This window comes from Myotis myotis, unplaced genomic scaffold (assembly GCF_014108235.1).
Source record: "Myotis myotis isolate mMyoMyo1 unplaced genomic scaffold, mMyoMyo1.p scaffold_m19_p_1, whole genome shotgun sequence".
NCBI classification, from domain to species: Eukaryota; Metazoa; Chordata; class Mammalia; order Chiroptera; family Vespertilionidae; genus Myotis; species Myotis myotis.
In genome coordinates this window covers 3,877,928-3,901,938 of record NW_023416313.1, presented here as the reverse complement: position 1 = coordinate 3,901,938, position 24,011 = coordinate 3,877,928, and the positions used below count along the sequence as shown (strand labels likewise).

Below are 24,011 nucleotides of genomic sequence, written 5' to 3'. Positions count from 1 at the left end.
CGGCAGCCTCGGAGGAGGAGAGGGCCGCAGGGCCAGGCCTGGCCCCGACCATGTGGGTGCACTTGGGCAAGAGAGCAACCTCTCTGGACCTCTTTCCTCTCCTGCACCAGGGCGATTACACCCGCCGGTGGCTGACACCGAAGCACCTATATGTTGTTCTTATCAACCCCCTTTGTCCAACTTCTGAGAAATGCCACCAGCTGGGAAGGCGGGAACTAAATTTATTATCCTTTCCCGGAAACGGCCGTCTCCCATCAGTCATGCTCATAAGCCGGAAAAGACTGTCGTGACTTCACACGTTTTTCTATATTAAGAATCCTCTGCTACCCCCTTCCGACCCTGCCATGTGTAGAATGCGCTTAACCATTCGGACACTCACTGAGCACCTGCTAGCATTTGCTAGGAACTGGTAGGCACCATGCCAGGCGAGGGGGGTGGGGGAGAGAGGGAAGATGAGTAAGACATGATGTGCTTGAGGAGCTCCCGGGCCAGAGGTGACCACAGCTGTCCTGCAGTGCCTGCAGTGTGTGTAAATGTATGGAAGCGTTTCATGACGGCAGCAGACAGTTTCTGAGCAGCTGCAGCTGCTAAAACCCTAACTTACCTAGGGCAGAGGTAGGTTACAGTCAAGAGGAGACAACCGCACTACAGGGCCATCATAGAAGCACTGTGTAGGGCCATGGGAGGACAGAATAAAGGGTAGTGTGTTCCGCTGGGAGGTGTGGGGAGCAGGAAAATTAACAAAGAATTTATATGCATATTTGCATAACCCATGGACATAGACAAGAGTGCTGTTGGCCTGGGGTCACTGGCGGGGGGCGGGGGGGAGGAGGAGGGGAGAGGGACATCTGTAATACTTTCAACAATAAAGATAATTTTTTTTAAAAAAAGATACAAGAAAAACAACACAAAATAAACTAAAAAATCCCACAACTAAGGCTACAGATATCTGGGCTTGTTATCTTTAATTCAAAACTATAATTATATTTCATTTCTACACTAATTGTATTTAAAATTATGTTATTTGAGATCATTAAATAGAGGGTGCTAAAATAAACTAAAACAAGGTTTAAAAAAAAAGTGACTTGAGGTGTGTCAGATACAGGGGATGGGTAGCCTGGAGAGTCACCCAGGAAGTAAAATTTAAGTCAGTTGGCACTCTTCCATACCTTCTATATGCCGTGGGTATTTGCAAAAGAAATGTAATAAGAATGTCAAGTTCCTACTGGTTTAATTCTATCATTTCTTCAGCCTTTCTAGCAAACCCATTGGAGCAAAGGATTGAACAGCTGGGTGGATCATATGGCCTTTCTACACAATAACTCCTCATTCTTGTTTTGTTTTTCCGTCTCAGATTCCTAAAGAACCAGGGTTCATCTCTTCAAAGCCAATGGGGTCTTTGCCCCCCTTTGTACAGGGCTAGTGCCTTGTTAACAGGAAGCGAATTCCCCTTGTCAAATAGTCTTCTGTGGCTTGTCGCCCCGCAGAAAGGTCAGTGCTGGGCCTCCCTGGTAACTGAATATTCCCCGAGCATGGCACCAGCCCCCGGGGCTCCATATGTAGTGTGTTCAGGTCAGATCTGGTTTCCCCTTTGGTGGTTTCAGGGCCTTTGTGTTTGGACCTGAAATCCTTCCAGCTTTGTCCCCCGATATTTTGAACGGCACTACTTGCACACCATATTGGTGCTCCTTCAAAGCCGGCTGGAAGAAATCCAGTATCTAATGAGCACATCTTCATTGTTGGGGCCCCTGGAATGAGTTCTTAAATGTGTGCTGTGCACCTTAGTGACAGGTGTATGATATCAGCGTGCTACCAGCCAAGCCATTCTCATTTTCCATGTGCATTACTTGCGGGGGGGAGATGAATTTGACTCTGACCTTTGCTGGCCTCCCCTTAGCAACGTGTATAGCGGTTGCTTAGCGTAGTGCCTGGCTTGTCGTATGCCTTCGAGCGGTGGTAGCTACTGGGCTTGCCAGGCCTTGCTGTCAGGCTCCTGCTCACCTCTTAGTTATTCCTTCTCCTCAGGCTCCAGCGACTCTTTGTTGCAAGTTCCCTTTTGCCTATTCTCTCGCTAGTTGATGGGGCAACAACCATGTCTTAGTATCTCTCCAGGGCCTTGCATGTAGTAGGAGCCCCCCATTACCTGGTTTTCACTTTGGCCCTTGATCACAATTGACTGGCTTTCACTGTGGCCATACTTCTGTCTGCTCAGCATCCTTCTTCTGAGAAACCACTTCCCTCCTTCCTGCGGGAGTCCTGCAGAGTTCTCAGGAGGCTGGGAGAGGGCACAGGACCTGAGCCAGATCTGTCAGCCCCAGGACTTAGGTGGGGGTTGGGATGACCTTCTCTGTTGCTATGGTGAGCTATGAGGTTAGTGTGGGCTTGGGGCTGTCACCATGGAGACACATGGAGCCCACCTAGGAAGGAAGCTTTGAGATGCAAGCCAAGCCAAGAGGTCTTGGTAGCGTCGTCTCAACTCCTGAGTCCAGCCACCTAGTTAAGGCCGAGGTCCCCCAGGTAAGGACTTGCGCCCTGGAGCCACTGCCTGGCTGGCTGTCATTGCTGGTCTGTACCGCTGGCCCTTTCAACCTTGGGAAAGCCACTTGCTCTCCTTTTTGCCTTAGTTTCCTCACTTGCAAAATGGGGCTAAGAACAGTACCTACCTCCTAGGGTTGGAAGGTTAACAGTATTAAGACATGCAAAGTACTTAGAACAGTGCCTAGCCGGCAGGACGCTCTCAGTCTTCACTGTTGTTAGTATCCATTGTTAAGACTCCACAGCTATCTCAGCAAAAAAAAAAAAAAAAAAAAAAAGGTTTTTTTCTCTCTCAAATTAACGCTAATTAGAGTTGTTTCCTGCACTTGCAGCTCTGAGGCCAGACCAGTGCGGCAGCCCTCCTCTCTCATTGCGCTCGGTAGCTGCCCCAGCAGCGCCTCCTGGACTTCGAGCACCTCCAGAAATGAGTTCGTACATGCAACGCCCTTAGAAAAGCACCCAGCATAGGGAACAAGTGTGTAAATGGTAATATAGCTCACCGGGGACAGTGGCCTTCATTCTAAAACTCCCTTTAGTTATATAAATAACACAATGAGATATGTGTCCCTTTTTACAGCCCCACTTCACTGACAAAAGCTGTAGAATTGGAATTCTAGGTACAAAGATCTGAACATTGGAAAGGCTTTTGACTGCTCTCTTCACACCAACTCCGGAAAGGGTACCCTGTTGTACTTCCCATTCGCGCCAGCAGGGGGCAGGAGACACCAGAACATGTGCAACTGCCGGCTTTACCATTCTGTAAATTTTCCCCAATTCGTCATTGGGGTTGAGGAAGAATCTGCTGTTTTAACTTTCTTTTCTTTACGAACGTGTTTTTCACAGAATCAATCGCAGCACTTCTTCCCCTTCCTGCGAGCGGGAGCGGGGCCTCCGAACCCCGACCAGCACCAGAAAGGCATCCCCACTGACGAGTTGACGTCAGAGAAAATCTGTTCGCTGTCCCGAGCTTGAGAGCTCAGGGCACGCCAGGCAACAGGACAGAAGTGCAAGCAGGATTGCTTTTATGCCACAAAAAATCTGTGTGTCCTTCCATTGCTCATCTCAATGTACTAAAAATCACAAAAGTAAATATGCAAACATGCACATTTTGAACAGAGCCCATAGGAAAAGCCCCTACCAACCTCGGGCACATCGAGGCATCGCAAGGTGGTATTGGCGGGTGAATCCCTGCACACAGAGGTCACCTGGACTCTCAGCTTCCCTTGGACATCACCCCCGATACCACCCACACAACCCTTGAGGAAACCATGGGCCCTCAAGTTAAACACGACAAAGCAGGAGAGAGAAAACATCTGCCCTTAAGCTCGGCAATGGAGAGCAGAGTGCCCGGCTGTGAGGGGAGGAGCGGCCACGCCGCCAATCATGGCGTCAGGGCTCTGAAGAAGCCAGAAGGCCTGATATTAGGGACCTCCATGAGCTGGCACAGAGAGCCCTCCAGACACAGTGCCCGTGCCATGACCGTGTTTGGAACCACTGGCTCTCCTTACAGGCCCACGGTTCTCAAACATGTTCAAATGGTAGAGCATCGGGCACTCCTGTGGAACGTCATGGAATATGGCTCCATTAAGTGAAAAAGCAACCACGTGCTATAAAAGTTGATGCCAAGTCCCACAGCATCTAAATTAGAGTTGTACAGTAACAAGTGCCAAGAGGTGTAACTTTTATGCAGAAACCCCTTAATGCTGAGACAATTCTATTAACTTCCCCTGAAACCTGGAGGAGAGAGTGCCGTTCAGTTAGCTATGAAACGTCTCCGCTCGGGATGCCCTTGGCTGGAGCAGGGCCGTCCTGTCAGGTTTCCATTAGTGCCTGCTGCACACTTGTCGGCAGATCCCAAGAGCAGTGCTGTGGGGAAGCACCCGGAGAGCCCAGGCTCTACCCGCCTTTGATCTGCAATGGAGAAATCCAATCTACACACTACCACCGGCCTCCGGGGAGTCGGCCTGGGGTCGCCAGGTGGGCAGAGCGGCAAAAGTAGGATTTCGGCAGCTCACGGTACCCGCTCTGTGGCCAAAGGCCTCGCCTTCCAAGCAGTGTCTGACCTCTCAACTCTGACATATGTATTTACTCGGCAATGACAGCTTGCACTCCCACAGGGACAGCTGGACCACTTCTATCAAAGGGAATAAGTGAAAGCTCGCCTGGATCCCGTAGCAAAAAGTAGCCGCAGGAGCCTCTGCACTCAAACAAAGCTGCTCGTTCACCAGCAGCCGCTCTCCCGGGAGCCTTTGCTGCTTTGTAACCAGCACAGGATGCTCCAGGCCCAAATGACAGGAGCTCACAAATCCAGCGATAAGGGGGCTGAGCAAGGCCTGCGCTCCTTTCACTGATAAGGACATGGTAGAGTAAGAAGACGCCGGGGAGTTGCTATTCTGATTTATTTTTAGCATCACTTGAGACTGAAATCTGCTGAGAAAACCTGGAGGTACCATTTTCCAGTTGTGTTATCTAGTGCAAAGCCCCGGTGATTAAGTTTGCTTGACAGTTTCAAAAAAACAGAACTTCCTTGAGAGATACAGAGATGGAAATTCGAGGAATATTAACTTTCAGTGCATTTGGGGGCAACATAAACCCATCCACCCTCCTACACAGAGGGCAGCCGTGGAAACGGGTAAAAGCACTGGGAAACTGTGTGGCTGTGGCTGTCAAAGCCGGACACCCCCGATGACTGAGCAGTTCCAGGCATAGGCATGCACTCAGCAGAAATGAGAGCTATGTGGACCAGGAGACAGAAGATGTCCATTTCATCAGAAACCCAGCCACCCTGGAGACAGCCCAGCATCTCATCAGCAGTAGAGGGAGACGTGCTGTACAGGACAAAGACAGCATCAATGCAACGTGGTGAATCTCGGGAATGCTGAGAGAAGGAAGCCAGACACAAAGGGCACAGGCTCTATGACACCAACCTATATAATAAAAAGGTAATATGCAAATTAACCCTCACACCCTCACAAAGATGGCTGCCTATGACCAGGCCGGCAGGGGGGTTAGTGAGGGACGACCAAACGACTGAACAAGCAGGCTGTGTGGGGTGACCAGGCGGCGGGGGGTGGGGGGGAGACAGTTGGGGGCAACCAGGCCGGCAGGGGGGACAGTTGGGAGCAACCAGGCCCTCGGAGGGGGGCAGTTGGGGAGACCAGGCTGGCAGGGGGGGCAGTTGGGGGTGACCAGGCCGGCATGGGGGGCAGTAAGAGGCAACCAGGCCGGCGGGGGGGGGGGGAGTGGAGTTAGGGGCAACCAGGCCAGCAGGGGGGTGCAGTTGGGAGTGACCAGGCCAGCAGGGGGGGCAGTTGGGGGCAATTAGGCTGGTGGGGGGGGTCAGTGAGGGGTGACTAGGCCTGCAGGGGGGCAGTTGGGGCAACCAGGCCAGCAGGGGAGCAGTTGGGGCAACCAGGACAGCAGGGGGGGCAGTTGGAGGTGACCATGCCAGTGGGGGTGGGGGGCAGTTGGGGGCAACCTGGCTGGTGGGGGGGCAGTGAGGGGCGATAAGGCAGGCAGGCAGATGAGCGATTAGGAGCCAGGAGTCCAGCATTGTGAGAGGGATGTCCGACTACCGGTTTAGGCCCGATCCTGGCAGTCAGACATCCCCCGAGGAGGTCCTGGATTAGAGAGGGTGCAGGCTGGGCTGAATTTCATGCATCGGGCCTCTAGTTCACATGTAGTTCATGCTGACATGGTGAGGATATGGTTGCTGTTGGGCTACAGATAGCCCACGTCTTAGATTTGGCTCCGTGTGTGCCTTCCTGAGTTGTCCATTTAGGTTTTTACCCATTTCTGTATGATACTTCAGTAGAAAGTTTACATTCGGAAAATGGACTATATGACTGGACCAGTGTCCTGAGAAATGGCTACACATGAAATGGGAGGATTGCCTCAGAACGGAAGTGGATTTCTGCATTAAGCTGCCACTCTGCCCGGTCCCTGCAGCTTCTCTTGCTGCAGCCCAGGCACTTGGAGAGCCACGTGCTGGAAAAGCGAGGTGTCCGGGGGAAGGGCCTCCCTGCAGCCAGCGCCGCCGTCCATGGTAAACCGCAGTCTGTGCGCACCTCATGCACGTGAGGAGGGGACATTTCGACACCGCCTACGTACAGCTGCTTGTGCACATCACTTTAATTTCACTCTATGACCTCAGGAAGGCAGCCTAACAGACAAAAACCCTGAGGCTCAGGGAGGCTACGTCACCTGCCCGAGAGAGGCTGCTGGCTAAGACCCAAAGCCAGACTCACGGTCACGTCTCACCGTAGTACCGGGAGCCCTGCCCTGAGCCCGTTACCACCCACTGCCTCCCCCGTGGGTGTGGGGGGGTCTGCGGGGGAAAGTGGGTGGGTGGAGTGGCAGGAAGAGAAAGACGCCCCAGTACAGCAAGTAGGTAAGACCTTTCAAGAATCAATCCAGGGGCCTTAACCTAATGCCCTCTGTCCCTGCCCTGGGCGAAGGCCTCCCTCCCTTTCTGGGCAAACACTACAACTATACACACCCCTCCATGATGCATCACTGCACTTGCCTGGGTGGTCTGTCCCCTCCCTAAAGACAACGCAGACCCACCCAGGGGCACTCTGGGATTATCTCCTTCATCCTTGTGATGGAGAAGGGTTTCAAGGACAAGAGGGTAACACCGAAGAACTGCAGGCACCGAGGCTACTGGAGGATTCAGGACAATATAGTTTATTTTCTCATAAAAGATCTACCAAAAATATATATTTTTCTTATAAGAAAACAAAATTTGAGTTGTTATTATTTATTACATGTTTTACAAACAGCAGTGAAAGGAAGAAATCAACAGAATGGACTCAATTTATTAAATATAAAAATATTCACTTCAAAAGTTTGACCTTGTCCTTGAGTAGCTTGAAGGCGGGGTTCTTGCTGACTTTCCTGTTGAAGATGGCCAGGAGCTCCTCTTCAGACCTGTGGTGTTCGCTCGTCATCGCGTAATACTGAGCTAAAACCTTCGCAAAGGAGAGCAACCGTCAAATAAAGGTCACTGTCCTGAACATTTACCTAAAAGAGACCCGGGTGCTGGCCACACAGGGTTGTGCTTGCGAAATCGGTGCAGCAGCACATGTGAATGTGAGCACCTGACTGCATGTGGGTCAGATGTCGATAACAAACTAAAACCAGAGAAGAAAGCATTCCTCTGGAATAAAGGATCGCAAACTAGAATAATCATTTCAAAATCACGCCCGCACTGCGCCGGCTGAGGAGGGGTGGGAGTCAGCCCCTTCCCTCCCCACAAGGCCGGACGGGTTACCAGGGCGTCGTAAATGAGACACACACACACTCACAGCACTTGAGGTGTTTTAAAATAAAGAACCGATTCTCCCCAGCTGGTGTACCTAGGTTCGTGTGCGTACCTTTTTCCTTAGCTTTTTGACTGCTATTTCATTGTCTGGGGCCTGCTTCAGGACTGCTTTAATAGTCCCCTTCCAATTGAATTTACCTACAATACAAAGAATAACATGCAAAGCACTGTTTTGTTGTACTACCAGAAGGGAAAGGAAATGATTTCTGCAACATCTACTTGCTGCCGGGAAATGAATGAATCCTGAGTGGGCAGGGGACCATAGCACTGTGGAGCAGGCCCTCGGCCTGTCCAATCACAGTAGCCTGAAAGCACCGCTACCCTTCACCGTTCTTGTTCTCAGAGCGAGCAGGTTAACCAGGCAACATAAACACCATCACCACTACAAATTCCTGTAAAAAGATAGAGTTGCTTTGAAGGACCTCAGCAAGATTCACTAAGCATCCACGGAGATCGTGGGGCTGAGCAGTGAGCAACACAGAGGTGAGCGAGGAGCTTAACCTTGAACGAGAGGAGACAGCCACAATATCACTACACGTGGGCGACAAGATCCAAAGCCTTCATGTGAATCTAAAATTACCTCAAAGTAAACCCTTAAAAAAACTAAAGTTGGGGGGTGGGTTCCAAGCTAAGAGATCTAACCCAACTTGGGCAGTCACTGAACCTCCAACAATAAAGCCTCGCTTCCCATGAGTCCTTGGATCTCCTAACTGGCAGGACTCCGGGGGCTGCTTCGGGCCTGAGGAACGGGAGCAGCCGTGTGGAGGAGGCAGCCTGAAGAGGCAAGGCCAGGGACTGGATTCTGACAAGGACACATGCCAGCCGAGGGAGCGGGGTGGCATGGAGTCCAAGCAAGGAGGCACCAGGGACAGACCCAGAGATAAGAGGGGAACAGCCAGGTCTGGCTGGAGGACAGGAAGGGGAGCGGGTCTGGGAAAGCACGGGGGTTTAAGTTCCAAAGATAATGCGTATTTCCAATCCAGACTGCTTTCCCCTTAATCCTTCAAGCCAGACAGACACACTGTAGGAGTGACTCACAGCCCTCCTGGGTTCCTTTGGAGTCACTCCCGCCCTAGAGAACTTTGCTCACCTCCTCCTCCCACCCCAGAGGGCAGAGCTTTCCAAATGACACAAGTGATACCTTTTGCAGGAGCTTCATGGTTTTCTGGTTCTCTGCCTTCAGCCAGTCCTGGGAACTTAATCTTTTTCTTCTTAGAATATGCTTCAACTAAATAGATTTAAAAAAAAATAGAGATTTTGCAGTTCTGACATCTTCTACACTTAATGCATCGTCCATGGCCAGCCCCTTCCATCACCTTGCTCATCCCCCAAGCAACCCAGCCTGCGGGGTTTCTCCTCCTGGACAGTGGGGGACAGTGGTGGAAACCGGGAGTTGAGAGGTGAGGCCACTTGCCTGGACTCAGCCCAGGTTGCCCTGACCCCAAAGCTTATGCTCTTTGCATTACTTGGTTCCCAATGCACGATCTAACAGATTTTATGTACCCCAAATTCAGAGCATGGCCATTTAAACAAGCCCTGCAGCATTCGCCACACACCTTCGGAAAGCTTCCGCTTCCTTTTCCCCATGCTTGTCTCTTCCTTGTCCACGTCTCCATTCACTCCACACTTGCCCGTGCTCCTCGGCCCCTGGCGCTTGTTCCCTGTGGGGCCCGTGGCCTCGGGGGCACCCTCCCCTCCCGCCTCCTGCTCGGCCTCAGGCCTCATTTTGCGCTTTTTAGACTTCTGACTCTTGGTTTTCTCCTGGTGGTTTTCTAATTTTAGTTCTTTCTTTTCTTTTTTCCTTTTCTTCTGCCGCTCTTCCTTCCTCTCTCTCTTGTTCTTCTTTGCCTCTGCTTGTCCTTGCGTGGTGTCATTGGCTTTGGAAGGTGCCACCGTGGTGGTGATTTCTGCAGGTGGCTTTGCCACTTGGTTGAGTGGCTTTTGCTCTTGCCCTTTACTGGCTGGTTCCTTTTTATGAAGCAAAAACCAAGAAACACGTAAGTATTCATTCCACACACCCGTTCACAACCTACATGTATCTACTGAACACTGTTCCAAGGAAAATGTCTTTCTTACTTACCATTTTAGAACTGTGACCCCCCCACAGTTAAAATATAGTAAATACACAAAATGAGAAGAACTCCCCCAGCCCACACCCCTCTCTGCATTTTTAAAACATTTTATTTATATATTTTTTAAAATATTTTTATTGATTTCAGAGGAAGGGAGAGTGAGAGATAGAAACATCAATGGTGAGAGAGAATCATTCATCGGCTACCTCCTGCGCGCCCCCTACTAGAGGCCAAGTCTGCACCCTGGGCACATGCCCTTGACCGGAATCAAACCCAGGTTCCTTCGGTATACAGCCAATGCTCCATCCACTGAGCCAAACCAGCTGGGGCCCCCTCTCTGCATTTAACAGGCATTTTGTCCCACTTGAAAAGGAAAGAATTCTTAAATCACTTCCGCCAGACCTTTATTTATGGCTCACAATTCACCTTTCTTTCCAATGAAGGTGAGCGCTCAACGCGGGGCAGAAACTAGGTTTAGGTACCTGCAGGCCTGGGTTCAAGTTCCAGCTGTCAATTACCAGGTGACTCAGGGCAAGTTATTTACCTGCTCTAGACCCGTCTCCTCGTCTGTACAATGAAAGGCAGGAAGCCCTTCCTCACACTGTTCATGTACAAATAAAATAAATGCCACGCGCTCAGTGCAGGGCACGCTCAGCGCACACGAGAAGGGCCTTGTAAACGACCAGCGCTACACTGAGGCCTAACTGAACCGTCATTCAGACCAGGCGGGTCCCAAGAGGAAGTCAGCGACGCCTGGGCAGTAAAGGTGGCGGCTGAGGAGTCACGGAAAACTAACTACATGCGCTGGGGTGGGGAGAACCTCGCACTCACTGCATCCCTTATTCAAATCAGCACATGGATCATATTTTAATTTTTTAAAAATCTTTTTATTGATTTCAGAGAGGAAGGGAGAGGGAGAGATAGAAACATCAATGATGAGAGAGAATCATTGATCAGCTGCCTCCTGCACGCCCCACACTGGAGATCAAGCCTACAACATGGGCATGTGCCCTGACTGGGAATCAAACCCGGGACCCTTCAGTCCGCAGGCTGACGTTATAGCCACTGAGCCCAACTGGCTAGGGCTGGATCCTATTTTTTTTTTTTTTTAATATATTTTATTGATTTTTTACAGAGAGGAAGGGAGAGAGATAGAGAGTTAGAAACATCGATGAGAGAGAAACATTGATCAGCTGCCTCCTGCACATCTCCTACTGGGGATGTGCCCGCAACCCAGGTACATGCCCTTGACCGGAATCGAACCTGGGACCTTTCAGTCCGCAGGCCGATGCTCTATCCACTGAGCCAAGCCGGTTTCGGCCCTATTTTTAAAATAACTTCAGCACAGCTAGTCCCACTGTCTGCTGTACTCCGTGACTCGAAATGTGCAGAAATCTCTACGCCAGCCCTGCCCACGAGCTGGCGCAGAGCTACCTACTGAACGGCCGCGGCCCTAAGGTGCCTGTCAGGCAGGGAGAGGGCCAGTGGCAGCAGCTCCGGGAAATCCCGAGACTTGAGACTTATGAGTCCGCAGACCGGGCCCAAGTTCCATCTGTGAGTTACCAGCCAGTCACCTCCAGTCTTCACCCTCCAGAGTCTAGGTCACAAGAACGGAGCTACTGTCCTCCAAGACAGATCAAATAAACGACTGGCTTTAACTCAAGTACAATACAGTCATGCCTCCCTCTGACACCCATGCTCACCCTCTGGCAGAGGAGTGGTAACTAAATCGGGGTTTTCTCGGTAGCAGTTCAGAGAAAGAAAGTCATCCAGGCACACGGCGTGGGGGGCAAGGAGCAGAGAATGAGTTCAGGTACAGACTCAGGAGGAAGGGGGAAAAGAAGCTTCCCTCCTGCCCTGTAATTGTGTTCATACTGCGTATCGGTTATTATCTTCATCACCAAGGGCCCCAGAGCTCAGCCTGCCATCGCCCAGTTCAGATCAAGTCTCTAGTGCAGTGGTTCTCAACCTCCCTAATGCCGCGACCCCAACCATAAAATTATTTTTGTTGCTACTTCATAACTGTAATTTTGCTACTGTTATGAATCATAATGTAAATATCTGATATGCAGGATGTATTTTCATTGTTACAAATTGAACATAATTAAAGCATAATGATGAATCACAAAAACAATACGTAATTATATATGTGTTTTCCAATGGTCTTAGGTGACCCCTGTGAAAGGGTCGTTCGACCCCCAAAGGGGTCGCGACCCACAGGTTGAGAACCGCTGCTCTAGCAGGTGCTTTGCTCCCACACCTTAAACCACAGAGAGAAGGAGGGGGAAGGCAGGAGGCACACAGCCACCAGCCTGCAGCCACACAACAGTGACTGATCAACCCATTCCCCATCTTCTCCTTTATTCCAGGCTCTCCTCCAGTGTGGTCTCCTCAGTACCACCTCACTGGCTCTTACCTGACAGAGCACCCTGCTTTGCTCTCTGCCCCTCTTCCTGCCTTCTATTTCTTCCTAGTGCTTATCACAATCTGGTGTTATAGCAAAAACCCACCCATAGTTGTTGTGGGGGAGACAGATAGTTGTCTGTCTCCCCCACAAGAACACAGCTGCATGAGGGCAGGACTGATTACAGCTGTATCCAGTGACCGGTGTGCGTTGTGCTGGGTATAAAAAGTATCATGTAGAAGAGAAAGCCGCCAACCTAATGCCCAGCACAGAGTAAAGGGAGGGATAAAATTGCAGGCATGAATGAACAGGGCCTCAGGACTACTTGCTTTCACCAAACACTGGGATGTGCCGTGAAGTTCACAAAACACAGGCAAACCAATAATAAGCTTTTTACCAGGATACCACGAGCTGTTTACTGACTATTAATTCCTAGTATGTTCACAGCTTCAAAAGAACTTTAAAAAAAACTACAGTTGATCTAAGTCATTTCAAATCTTTGATTCTTAGTAAAAATAATGGCAATAACCTTTAAAAAGTAGGTGCCACATACAGGCCAATTCAGTGACTGGTCATAAGGTTTCAAAGGCCCAATTTGTGCGTTCTGAGACAAACGCTAGATATACTGCCAAGATAAAGCTTCATTTTTATCTGTTTGCTGCCTAAACTATTCTCTCCATAGCAAGCAAATCAACTCCTTACAATGTGACCAAAAGAAAAGACCAGCCAGCACCACTGTTGTTTTTTTAAACTACTACTGAGCGCCGAAACCGGTTTGGCTCAGTGGATAGAGCGTCACCTGCGGACTGAAGGGTCCCAGGTTCAATTCCGGTCAAGGGCATGAACCCGGGTTGCGGGCACATCCCCAGTGGGAGATGTGCAGGAGGCAGCTGATCGATGTTTCTCTCTCATCGATGTTTCTAACTATCTCTCTCCCTTCCTCTCTGTAAAAAAATCAATAAAAAATATATTAAAAAAACAAACAAAAAACCCCAAGAAACCTATTTGTTTAAAAAAAACAAATTACTACTGAGTTCACTCCGGCAGCACATATACTAAGCTTGGAATGATACAGAGATTAGCATGGCCCCTGCACAAGGAGGACACGCAAATTCGTGAAGCGTTCCATACTTAACAAAGCTATTAAAGATATAACTCTGAATGGGATATAAGCTCCAAAAAGGAAGTGCAACAGAATTAAGGTGATAAAATCAAATTAACAATGTAACCAACACTGTGGCTATACAATATCAAACCCAAACCCTCTGCACCTATATCCACATCTGAGGACTCACATATCCAACCTTTTTTGACAGGCAGTTGGCTGGCTTCAACCCACAGAATTCTTCCTCCACTGGAAGGGAAGAGACGGTGCTTAACGAGTGCCCGCTGAAAGGTGGGCATAGGTGGGTGCTTCTGTAGTCTCATCTACTTTAAAACCACAGCAGGTAAGGGCCCTGGTGACCCCTCTCCCCTTACCTAGAAGGCCACCTAGGCACTCCATCCTCACCTGCTTATCTTCCTGCCCAGCACTATCGCCACCTGAGCTGGTTCAGTTTTGTTCATGGCCTGGCACAGATCAGGCACTCATAAGTACTGAATGAATGAATGAATGAATGAATGAATATGATCCACTTTTTAAAGAAAAGGAAACTGAGGCTCACAAGACAAGTAACGTGCCCAAGATCACACATATGGCAGAGAGCAGCAGGGATTCAATCCAGGTCTGCCGGACACCCAGAGCTCCTGTTCTTCCCGATACGTCCGCCGCCTGCTTTCTAAGTAAACGGTTCCAGGTTAGCTGCTACCAATGTCAAACATGGGGATGAAATACCTTTCTGTGCACAATAAGGAACTCTTCTCTGCAAGGCATTCAGTTATTCCTTCCCATAAAAGAAGGCCCAAGAGGCTCTCTGAAAAAGAAGGCTGTCTTGACCTCCAAAAATAAGACATTCCCACCGCATTATTAGTAAGCATGTCTGCCACGCAACAAATCTAAAACTAGGTCTGACTTACATTGCTGGAAGCTTCAGAAAAGATATTCCACACCTGCTCCAGAATCAATTCATTATGAACTTTTAAACTGTTCTTCATCCAGTTCTATAAGGAAAAAAAGGGGGGGGAAATCCCATTGGACAGGTAAACACAGCTGTCCCTGATGGGCCCATATCCCCAGTCAGGGAAGCCATCTCAAATACATACCTGAAATTTTGCCTTTTTCCTGGGAATGTTGTCAAAACCACTAATTTGCTCTAAAAGTTCTCTCACTTTGGGGCTGACATTGGGCCTTTTTATTAATTCATTAACTTTCTACAAAAAAGAAAGACAAAACAACAACAAAATAACTGACATACATTTCATGTAGCCAGGGCTACAGAATCCACATGTCAAGTCCCAATTTTGTATTAATGTCTATCCTTATAAATTCAATATAGCATTGGAAGTCCTGGCCAGAGCAAGTAGGTGAGAAGATGAAAGAAAGGCATCCTAGTTGGAAAGCAGTAAAATTATCTCTGTTCTCAGCCAACATGGTCTTACATGTGGAACACCCTACAGATTCTCCAAAAAGCACCTTTAGAACCAATGAACAAATTCAGCAGAACTGTACTCAAATATCAAGCTGCATTTCTACAAACGGACAATCTGAAAAGGAAACTAAGAACTTAAACAAGGAGCGTACGTAACACTTACTGAGTTAAAACTACGACACACTGCTGAAAGAAAGAAGACTCCGACAAATGGAGCGGTTCACGGGCTGCAAGCCTTACTGAGATGCCAACACGACCCTCAGTCTGGCTAAGGCATGCTGTTCCTGGCTCTTGTCGGGATGGGTGAGGCATTTATTCTTAGTTTCTTAGGCTTCCCAAGAAAAGTGGAAGGCGTCAGCTGAGACTACTAGACGACTCGGAACGTACCTGCACCCACGCCTGCTGTTTGATCTCGCCTTTGTGGGCTTTCCCTTCGTAACCTTTGCCGCCGTACTTCTGGTCTTCGCTTATGCATTTCACATGGTTTTTGTAGTCCTCGCCCCTGTGAGGTGACAGAGGTCCCACCGTTAGGTGCATTCTCAGTGGTGGCTGTGTGATGTCAGCACGCTGCTCCTGCCTTCGGCAGTCCACGCCGGCCCACTGCGCACGCCCCCACCTCCTTCACTTACTGTGCTCACATCCTGCTGCAGAAACATTTTCCCAGCTGCACGCTGTTCAATAGGAAACCCACCGCCAAACTTTCCATACATGTTTTAAACAACAGGAATATTGAATCATAATGCTGTACAACTGAAACTAATTTAATGTTATATGTCAATTATACTTCAATAAATAGATACTATTTATTTATTTATTTATTTATTTATTTATTTATTTATATGTTTTATTGATTTTCTATAGAGAGGAAAGGAGAGGGGTAGAAAGTTAGAAACATCGATGAGAGAGAAACACCGATCAGCCGCCTCCTGCACACTCCCCACTGGGGATGTGTCCACAACCAAGGTACATGCCCTTTACTGGAATCGAACCCAGGACCCTTGAGTCCGCAGGCCAACACTCTATCCACTGAGCCAAACTGGTTCTGGCTTATTTATTTTTTAAAATATATTTTTATTGATTTCAGAGAGGAAGGGAGAGGGAGAGAGAGATTGAAACATCAATGATGAGAGAGAATCACCAACTGGCTGCCTTCTGGATACCCCCTACTGGGGATCGAGCCTGCAACCCAGGCATGTGCCCTTGACTGGAATCGAACCTGGGACCTTTCAGTCCGCAGGTTAATGCTCTATCCACTGAGCCAAACCAGCCAGGGCAATAAATATTTTTTAAATAGGGATCATCAGGTCACTAAAAAGTTCTGGGTCTCAGAGTCAGAAAAAAGAAAACTCAATTCTGTCTCCGTCTCTCGGAAGCTTTATGGGGCCCTCAGGGAATGTGTGGGCCAAGGCCAGGCGCAAACTCCCTGGAGGGAAAGAACCTGTGTTATATGTCAATCTTCCTCCTGGGATCCAGTACAAGCAAAGACTTCAGTCATTTCCCAAATCAGTTTTTAAATGTCACTGCTCTAGAGTAGAATAAAACGGACCGTCAGCAAACATCTCTCAATGCCAGAGGACAGTGGCACCTGTGCCAAGCCGCCTTTTGACTGGCCGCGTCTGAGGCTGAAGGGGAGGAAAATGGAGGAAGTGAGCCAGCATCTGGACCCCCCTAGAGATGCAGCCGGATGAACCTCAAGGCCTGTCTTGCCCCTCCCCCAGTCCTCACCTTTCCAGAGAAACCCCCTCCCCCAGTGGAACCCCAGCATCACCTCCGAGTTCCTGGGAAGGACTTCGGCTTCCCTCTCAGACGCCGCCTCACTGTGAGTTAGCAAACATCCTTCTGGCTTACAAACCCCCTCTTCCGTGTGATCAGCGCCCCATGCCCTGAAGCCTCACTCCAGGGTCCCGCCCCAGGGTCTGGGATGGTGGCAACGAGATGACAGCAAGCGCCCTGATGGGTCCGATGCTCTGATCACTTCAATTCCCTTCCTCAGTCTTCTTTTTAAATCATCCAGACCAGGCAAATGGACTTGTAACCCACTTGTAATTTTCTTCATAATTTTCTTCCTCAAATTTGCCTCTACTTTTTTAAAATATATTTTTATTGATTTCAGAGAGGAAGGAAGAGGGAGAGGAAGATAGAAACATCAATGATGAAAGAGAATCATTGTTCGGCTGCCTCCTGCACGCCCCCTACTCGGGATGGAGCCCGAAACCCGGGCATGTGCCCTTGATCGGATGGAACCTGGAACCGTTCAGTCCACAGGCTGACGCTCTATCCCCTGAGCAACACCAGCTCAGGCATGCTTCTATTTTTTAAAGCTTTGTGGAAACAGTGCTTCCAACACTGGCCTGGGCCTTCACTATGGATACAGGAGCTACTCGGAACTTACCAGAAATCTTTACCGCAGTCAATGCAGGAAAGGCACTCGCAGTTCCTGCAAACAGCCACATGCTTTTCCACTTGTATTTTCTTCACTGATTCACCACATGCATTGCATGTAAAAAATACCATTTTTAGCTAAATGATTAAGTATTCTCTATCCAAGATAGGCTTTAAATCTTGTCCTAAAAAGATAAAAAGGAAAGAGAGAAAAAAGGTAATTATCATTATAATCTGAACTTTTATTCCCAATAAATGATCACACAGCTAACTTTTCAACCATAATTTCACATGAAAATAACTACAAATTAACAAAATTAAAGTTGATTAACAATATATGTGTAACTCTACCACCATGTAAGCAAAATTATAATTAACAGTGACACTGATGGCCAAGATGAGTGCATGCACACCGTGTGCTGGGCCCTCTAAGAGCTTTGCACATATTAATTTATTTAACCCTCACGGCACCCCTGTGAGGGAAAACTATTGTTCACACTTTACATGAGGTATTGAAGCAGAGAGAGATTAAGTAACTTGCCCAAGGTCACACAGCAGTAGAATCAGGATTTAAACTTGGCAGCTGTCTCTAAGGATGAAGTTTTGGGAGCATAAGTAAAATATCTTACACTTTATAATAACTTTCTCTCCCTCCGTCCCTCCTTCCCTCTCTCACACTTAGGTGTGCACTGCAAATTATCTCAGGTCCCCAAATCCAGGAAAAGCAGAATGAGGGGAGGGGAGGGAGCTTTAGAGGGCAGAGAAGGGGCCTCTAATTTCTACAGGGCACACAAACATTCCTGTCGGCACTGCTATGCATCCTCAGTGTTAATACAGGAGGGTGTGTCCTCAGGCTGAGTGGACAGGGGGAGGGGCCTCCTTCTGTGGCTCCTTGTGGGATCGATAGAGAAATGGAACCTGCAGCTGCCCTAACTGCTGGGCACTGGAACACTGGAGGGCGGTCACAGACCTGGTGTCCCCAGCACTGTCAGCATGACCTGTGCCGGTACAGATACATAACCATTTAAAAATTCATGGCGCTGCCACTGTGCTCCAAAACACACCCCCATCTGCAAGCGTGACCGTCCCAGTAACTTCCCATGTGAGAGGACTGCTGTTTTATATCCAAGCTACTGAACCCGGCACTTCCTTGCTCACTATGAAAATTAAGGCAAGGATCAAGTAAATGGGTGCAATTTGCTTCAGGGCAAGACTTCTCCCCAAATCCTCAGCACCAAGGAGCACCTTCTGGTTCCCAGGGCCTGCTCACGCCTGCATCACACTCCTCTACTGCCCTGGTCACTGCCCAGGTCACTCCTGAGCAGAGACCGGAGCTGCTCACGCCCGCTCAGCCTTGAGTGGAAATGTACATCCTGGCTGCAGCTCCAGGCTTGACGAAGGCCCAGCTGATCTCTCATGAGGCCTCTGGCTCTTCCTGGCACTGCCGGACATCAGCAAGCCTGACTGGCTACGCTAAAACACAGGCCCTGGTCCAGGGTCCCCCTCCGCAGCTCGCCATCCGGGTCAGTGAGCAAGGGAGGGCATGTGGTCAGCTACAGCCTGGCACCGAATCCAGAGGAAAGCAACACGGCTGTTTGTTCTAGGATGTGCAGCGGCCACACCATCTCACCTGGCTGTAGTGAAGAAGTGTGGCACAGCTGCCAGCCTGGGAGCTGGCATCATGTGGGCCATGACGCAGCTCCCTCCAAGCCTAGCACTCTGCACAGGCAGACGGATGCTCAGACGGATGCTGCCTGCCCCTCAGGGAGAACAAGGGCTAGAAGAGCCAGCACCACCTAATCAGGTCAGTAGTCTGCAGGGCACTCTGGTACAAGAACAAGGGCAAACCATCAACTCGGCACCGAGAAACAGATGGCCATTGTCCACACAAGGTAGGAGCAGAGTGATAAGCCACTTATCTGCTGCACATGTGTAAGTTCTTTCATAATGAAGCTCAACAATGAAAAATACTCCTCAGAGTGAAGCTATGGCCAAGAGCCTTCGGGCCTTCCCTGCTGAGGTCTCCTGTTTTCTGATTGCAGGGAGAAGAGGGGGGAGGGGGCTTTGGCAAGTGTGCGATCCCATTGGGAGGCTCGGTCTGTCATCATGGAAGGTCCTGGGAAGGACAGGTGGAAGCAAACCGGCTGGACGGAAAGAAGCCAGTGATGTTGACAAACAAGATGCTGGCAGTATCTGCGCAAAACTCCTCTCTCTGGGGATGAGCCACACACAGTGTAAACATCAGTCAGGATGGGATTATCTGATCACATGTCCACCAAAAAAATACCTCCAGCCTCTTCCCTCCGTCTGTACAGCTAATGCCCGCATCTAGAGATGTGTTCCTTTTCCTTTACAGGCCGAACGTGTGGCTTGCACAGTGAGTCAGAACCTTGGCTGCATTTTTACTCTTGATATGAAATGGGAACACTGTGGCCACCTGCTTGCAAAGGAGATAAATGAGGCCTGTGAGGAGCTTACCCCTCACTTATTCAGAGCCCAGAGGACATCCCAGCACCAGCTGAGGGTCACCTTGATCAGGCCTCATACCTGCCCCAGCCCCCGGGGGAAACACCTGTCACTTATGCAGGAAGCACTTGTATGTCTGTGTGAGGGGTGGGCTGCAAGGAACAGCTAGCTGAAAGCCGTCCTAACTGCACAGCAGACAGGAAGGGGCCAAGGCTCAGTGCAGGGCAAAACAATTCCAGAAGTGCAAATGCGACACACTTACAAAAATACACCATGTGAAAAGTCAGTCCCTCCAACTGAAGATAGCAAGCATTGCCTAAAACAAAAAATTAAACTCATTAACATTCCACAAGACGAAATAAATGTTAGAGAAATTTAAATAATTAAACAGAAATGGTAAATTTGTAACAGAAATTAGGGGAGCTGAAGACATGCTGCATGAAGACGCTGGGACGCTGTCTGCAGGGCTCGGATGTCAAACATGGCAGTGTGTGGCCCCAAGTGTGAAAAGATGGCATTCTCTCCGGGGCTGAACCTCCATCAGAGCCGGCTTTTCCTTCCCTGGCTCCTCGCCTGCCCAAGGCTGGGTGCCAATCCAGCCACAGAGACAGATGCTGTGTCCTTCCTTCTAGAGAAGGGCAAGTAGGACGCAAGGTTGTGGACTGGCTGCACATACGCAGATCTTAGCCCCAGATGTTGCTGTAAGTGAACTCAGCAGAATTTACTGAAGGCCAGGTGTGCACTGGGATCCACACACCCAGGTAACCCCCCTCCCGGACCCCCCTCTGTGTGAGCTTCTGCTGTCTATTTGTCTGACTGGGCAATTTACTGAGTTCTCATCACGTGCTGTGATCTGAGAAAAGGGTGATGAATGACGAACACAGCCACTAGCTCTCCACAAAGCTATCTCCCATCTATGATCACAACGGACCACCACCCAGACTCAGGGTGGCTCTGATCTGCCTGGAGACGCCTGCCTGCCTCTCCACCATGACTTGTCATATCCTTGGCCATACCTTGGCATCTGGGATCTTGAGACCCTCATCCCCCCAAACTCAGAGGCGCTACAAACGACCTTCCCCTTTAAAATACAAGGACCCTAAGTCTTAGATCTTAAATATGAGGACTGAGCAAACCACCACGTCACAGGGAGGAGGACGGGGGTGGGGAAGTGGTGCCGAGTTAAGGGGCAGAGACAGCATCTGCCAGGGGCTGGGGCCGTCAGGAACTTATCAACATGCAGCCATGTGCCGGGAGCTGGTCCATGCTTGCTGTTTCAAGGGACCTGGCATATATGGCATACTGTTCTTAATATGTTTGCTCACCTTCTTGGCACTATGTGTTTTAACCAAGGTCTCTGAGAAAGGTTGTTTCCCCAGGTAGGGATTTTCCCCTGAAGTTAGGGAGGGAATAAAACCCCTCAACTAAGTGCCAGGCGGGTAATTAATCACTTTAACTACGAATAATCATGCTTAAGCTACATAATCTTTACTCCCTGGAATGGAGATAAGAAACGCCCTAACCTTTGTAATAGAGATTGATAGGATTGAATCAACTGGTATAAATACAGATGCAACAAGACAGCAAGACACAGAACTTAGAACTCAGAACTTAGAATACAGAGCTTAGAACACAGAACTAAGAAGACAGAACATACATAGAACCTACAGACAGAAGAACTTCGCTGGAGAGAACATGGCAAAAGATCCTGGACTGAACCTGACTACAGAAATTGGCAAGAGAACCTGACTAGAACCCGGTGACTGAACCTGGCTGGAGAACCTAGTGAGGGAACATGGCTACAGAACCTGGCTGGAGAACCTAGCAAGAGAACATGAACACAGAACCTGGCTGGAGATCCTAAGCAGAACCACTCTGGAGATCCAGACCAGAACTTGGCTGGAGATCCTGGCAAGGCTGCTGATCAACTGAACGCTGTCTCCAAATCATTCCTTCTTCGCCGACTCCGTCCACACCTTTGGGGACCCCTGGACCCGCTGGGGTTGAACCCTGGCATATGGCGCCCGAACAGGGACCCCTAGGTAAGCCCCACTCTCGGGATGGATAGGACTCCACCGTAGGAAGAGGGTGGATAGTCTTTGCTGACTCCGTCTACGCCTTTGGGAACCCCTGGACCCGCTGGGGTTGGACCCCGGCAGCCATGTCCTGTGGAACTGGGCCTGGACTGATCTGGGCCGCAGCCCGCACCTCCCCATCAAAACCTAAATGACCTCAAGGTGCGCTAACCTGAATCTGTTTACCTATAAAGCCATCAGAGCATTGTGCGGAAAGTGAAGTAAGGTACCAGCTATGAAAGACTCCTTCCCCAATGGCAGGATTTGATTTGCACATCAATGCTTCACACCCAGTCCCCACCTAAACCCATACTTCTTTAAGATGACCTCAATTCCCCCATCTATCTTCATAAATTCAGTCCCCACCCCACAGGTGCTACTTTACCACCCTGTTCCCTGATAACAGGTTTTGTTCTGGGATTGGATTTGTGGTGATTTTTAACCTTCCCTGCCCCCCTCTACATTTTTACAAAAATGACAGTCACTATTCTTAAAACACTAGAGGCACGGTGCATGAAATTCGTGCACTGGGGGTGGGGGGGTGGGGGGAGACAGGGGAGGTCCCTCAGCCTGGATTGCAAGAGGGCGCAGGCCAGGCTGAGGGACCAGGGAGGGACATGGGAGGTTGGCCAGCCAGGGAGGGACCACGAAAGGGCTCCAGGGCGTGTCCGGCCTACCTTGCTTAGTCCTGATCCGCCAGACCCCAGCAGCAAGCTAACCTACTGGTCAGAGTGCCTGCCCCCTGGTGGTCAGTGCACGTCATAGCGAGTGGCTGAGCGGCCTTAGCATATCATTCGCATATTACACTTTGATTAAACAGCTATCTAGACCACCGGACACTTAGCATATCAGGCTTTTATTATATAGGGTTCTCTCTCACACGCATACACACAGACCTAAACCCCACTGCTACCGCCACTGCCACCGCCACCGCCACCGCCAAAAGAGCCCGTGACAGGCCAGGCTGGCAACCTCAGCTGTCCCCACGAGCACTGTGGCCTCAGCTAGTCACTGTTCCCCGAACTTCCAGGTTCTCCCATCTGTGAAACAAGGGGTCAGGCCAACGAGACCATCCTGAGCCCCTTTCAGAAGAATTCCAAGAAACCACGGGGATGGTGCAAGGGAAGGCCAGATGAGCACATGACGTCCACCGTCCTGCCTAAACCCCCGAATAGGGGGTGCATCCACGCAGGACCTCTCCCTGGCTCTCTGCAAAAACCCCACAGGTGGGTAGGTACACCCATCTCCACTCCACAGGTGAGCAAACTGTGGCGGGGAAAAGCCAGCCAACCTCCCCCAGGCCCCACACACTACATCGCCAGTACGGCCTGAAGCAGCATCCCTTCACTGGTGTAACTGTCCGTGGAGGTCTCCTACCTGTCCGGCTCTATGCTGGACACGGGGGGCTGCGGGAGAGCTGCGTGAACGAGTCCCACGTGGCCCCTCTCTGCAGGGAAGGCAGCCTTGCAAATACTCACCCTCCACCTCCTTCCCTACGGGTCTCCCCAGCCATAGGGGCTGCAGGCCATCCTGACACCTGCTGAGGCCGGAGGTCCCAAGCCCCGCCGGCCACAGCGCTTCCCCCGTCTGCAGTCCTCGGAGCTGGTTTCGCATTATTCCCTTTCGACAGACGAGGGCACCGCGGCACAAACAGGTAACTCGCAGCGGGTCACGCGTGCAGTGGGAGGCGAACCTGGATCCACACGCTGTGGTTCTGGCCCGCGGTCCCGGCTCCCCACCACCCGCCCTGAGGCCGCCCCTCTCCGGACCGAGCTCCCCGACCCCGGGAAGACAGCAGCCTGTCCCCAGCTTGAGCCCAGTCCAGCGGGGCAACGCCTGCTTTGCCCCGAGCAGGGCGGGATCCGGCTTTAAAACCGGGAGGAGCCGGTCGTTCTAAGCCCAGGACTCCCTCACCTCCCGGGGCACGAACCAGGTCCGAAGGGACGGCCTCCTCCCGGGCGGACAGGGACCCCGACGGTGAAAGCGCAGGCACGGCCGCGCCGCCCCCTCGCTCTCTGAGCCCCGCTGCCCAGGTCGGACCTGCGCCGCCGCCCCTCACCTCTCAGCCGGCGTCCGCCAACGGTTCCAACCGGCCGCGGGGAGCACGTGGAATCGCCGCGGCCGCCCGCCAGCCCAGCGCAGCCGCCGCCGCCCGCCTCGCTTCCCGGCGCGGAATTCGTTTCTGCGCGGCCCCGCGCATGCGCGCCGCGGCCACACCCCCGGCGG

At 50.5% G+C, this 24,011-nt stretch overlaps 1 protein-coding gene, 1 long non-coding RNA gene and 1 other non-coding gene across 7 annotated transcripts in view; 2 read left to right on the top strand and 1 right to left on the bottom strand.

The window, feature by feature from the left end:
* The window catches only part of LOC118666454, a 15,827-nt gene extending 1,284 nt beyond the window's left edge, over positions 1-14,543 (top strand). The window contains exons 2-3 of the long non-coding RNA XR_004970971.1: positions 3,379-5,477; positions 13,651-14,543. This is a non-coding gene — a long non-coding RNA (uncharacterized LOC118666454). The remainder of the gene's footprint in view (positions 1-3,378; positions 5,478-13,650) is intronic.
* On the bottom strand, positions 7,201-23,977 carry LYAR (Ly1 antibody reactive). Of its 5 annotated transcripts, XM_036328738.1 has the most exons (10): positions 23,845-23,966; positions 19,973-20,026; positions 17,255-17,429; positions 15,250-15,364; positions 14,537-14,644; positions 14,351-14,434; positions 9,415-9,826; positions 9,000-9,086; positions 7,911-7,996; positions 7,201-7,505 (listed from the first exon to the last, which is right to left on the bottom strand). In XM_036328738.1, the coding sequence occupies exons 3-10, from the start codon at positions 17,374-17,376 to the stop codon at positions 7,371-7,373; spliced, it is 1,149 nt and encodes a 382-aa protein (XP_036184631.1). In that variant the 5' UTR covers positions 17,377-17,429; positions 19,973-20,026; positions 23,845-23,966; the 3' UTR covers positions 7,201-7,370. The 5 variants fall into 5 exon arrangements, with proteins under 5 accessions (XP_036184631.1, XP_036184621.1, XP_036184650.1 ...); XM_036328728.1 differs by lacking the exon at positions 19,973-20,026 and having other exon boundaries at positions 23,845-23,977; XM_036328757.1 differs by lacking the exons at positions 7,911-7,996; positions 19,973-20,026 and having other exon boundaries at positions 23,845-23,977.
* Positions 13,368-13,469, top strand: LOC118661345. The gene has a single exon (XR_004969304.1). It is a non-coding gene; the product is annotated as a U6 spliceosomal RNA (small nuclear RNA).
* Positions 23,978-24,011: the final 34 nt, after the last annotated feature.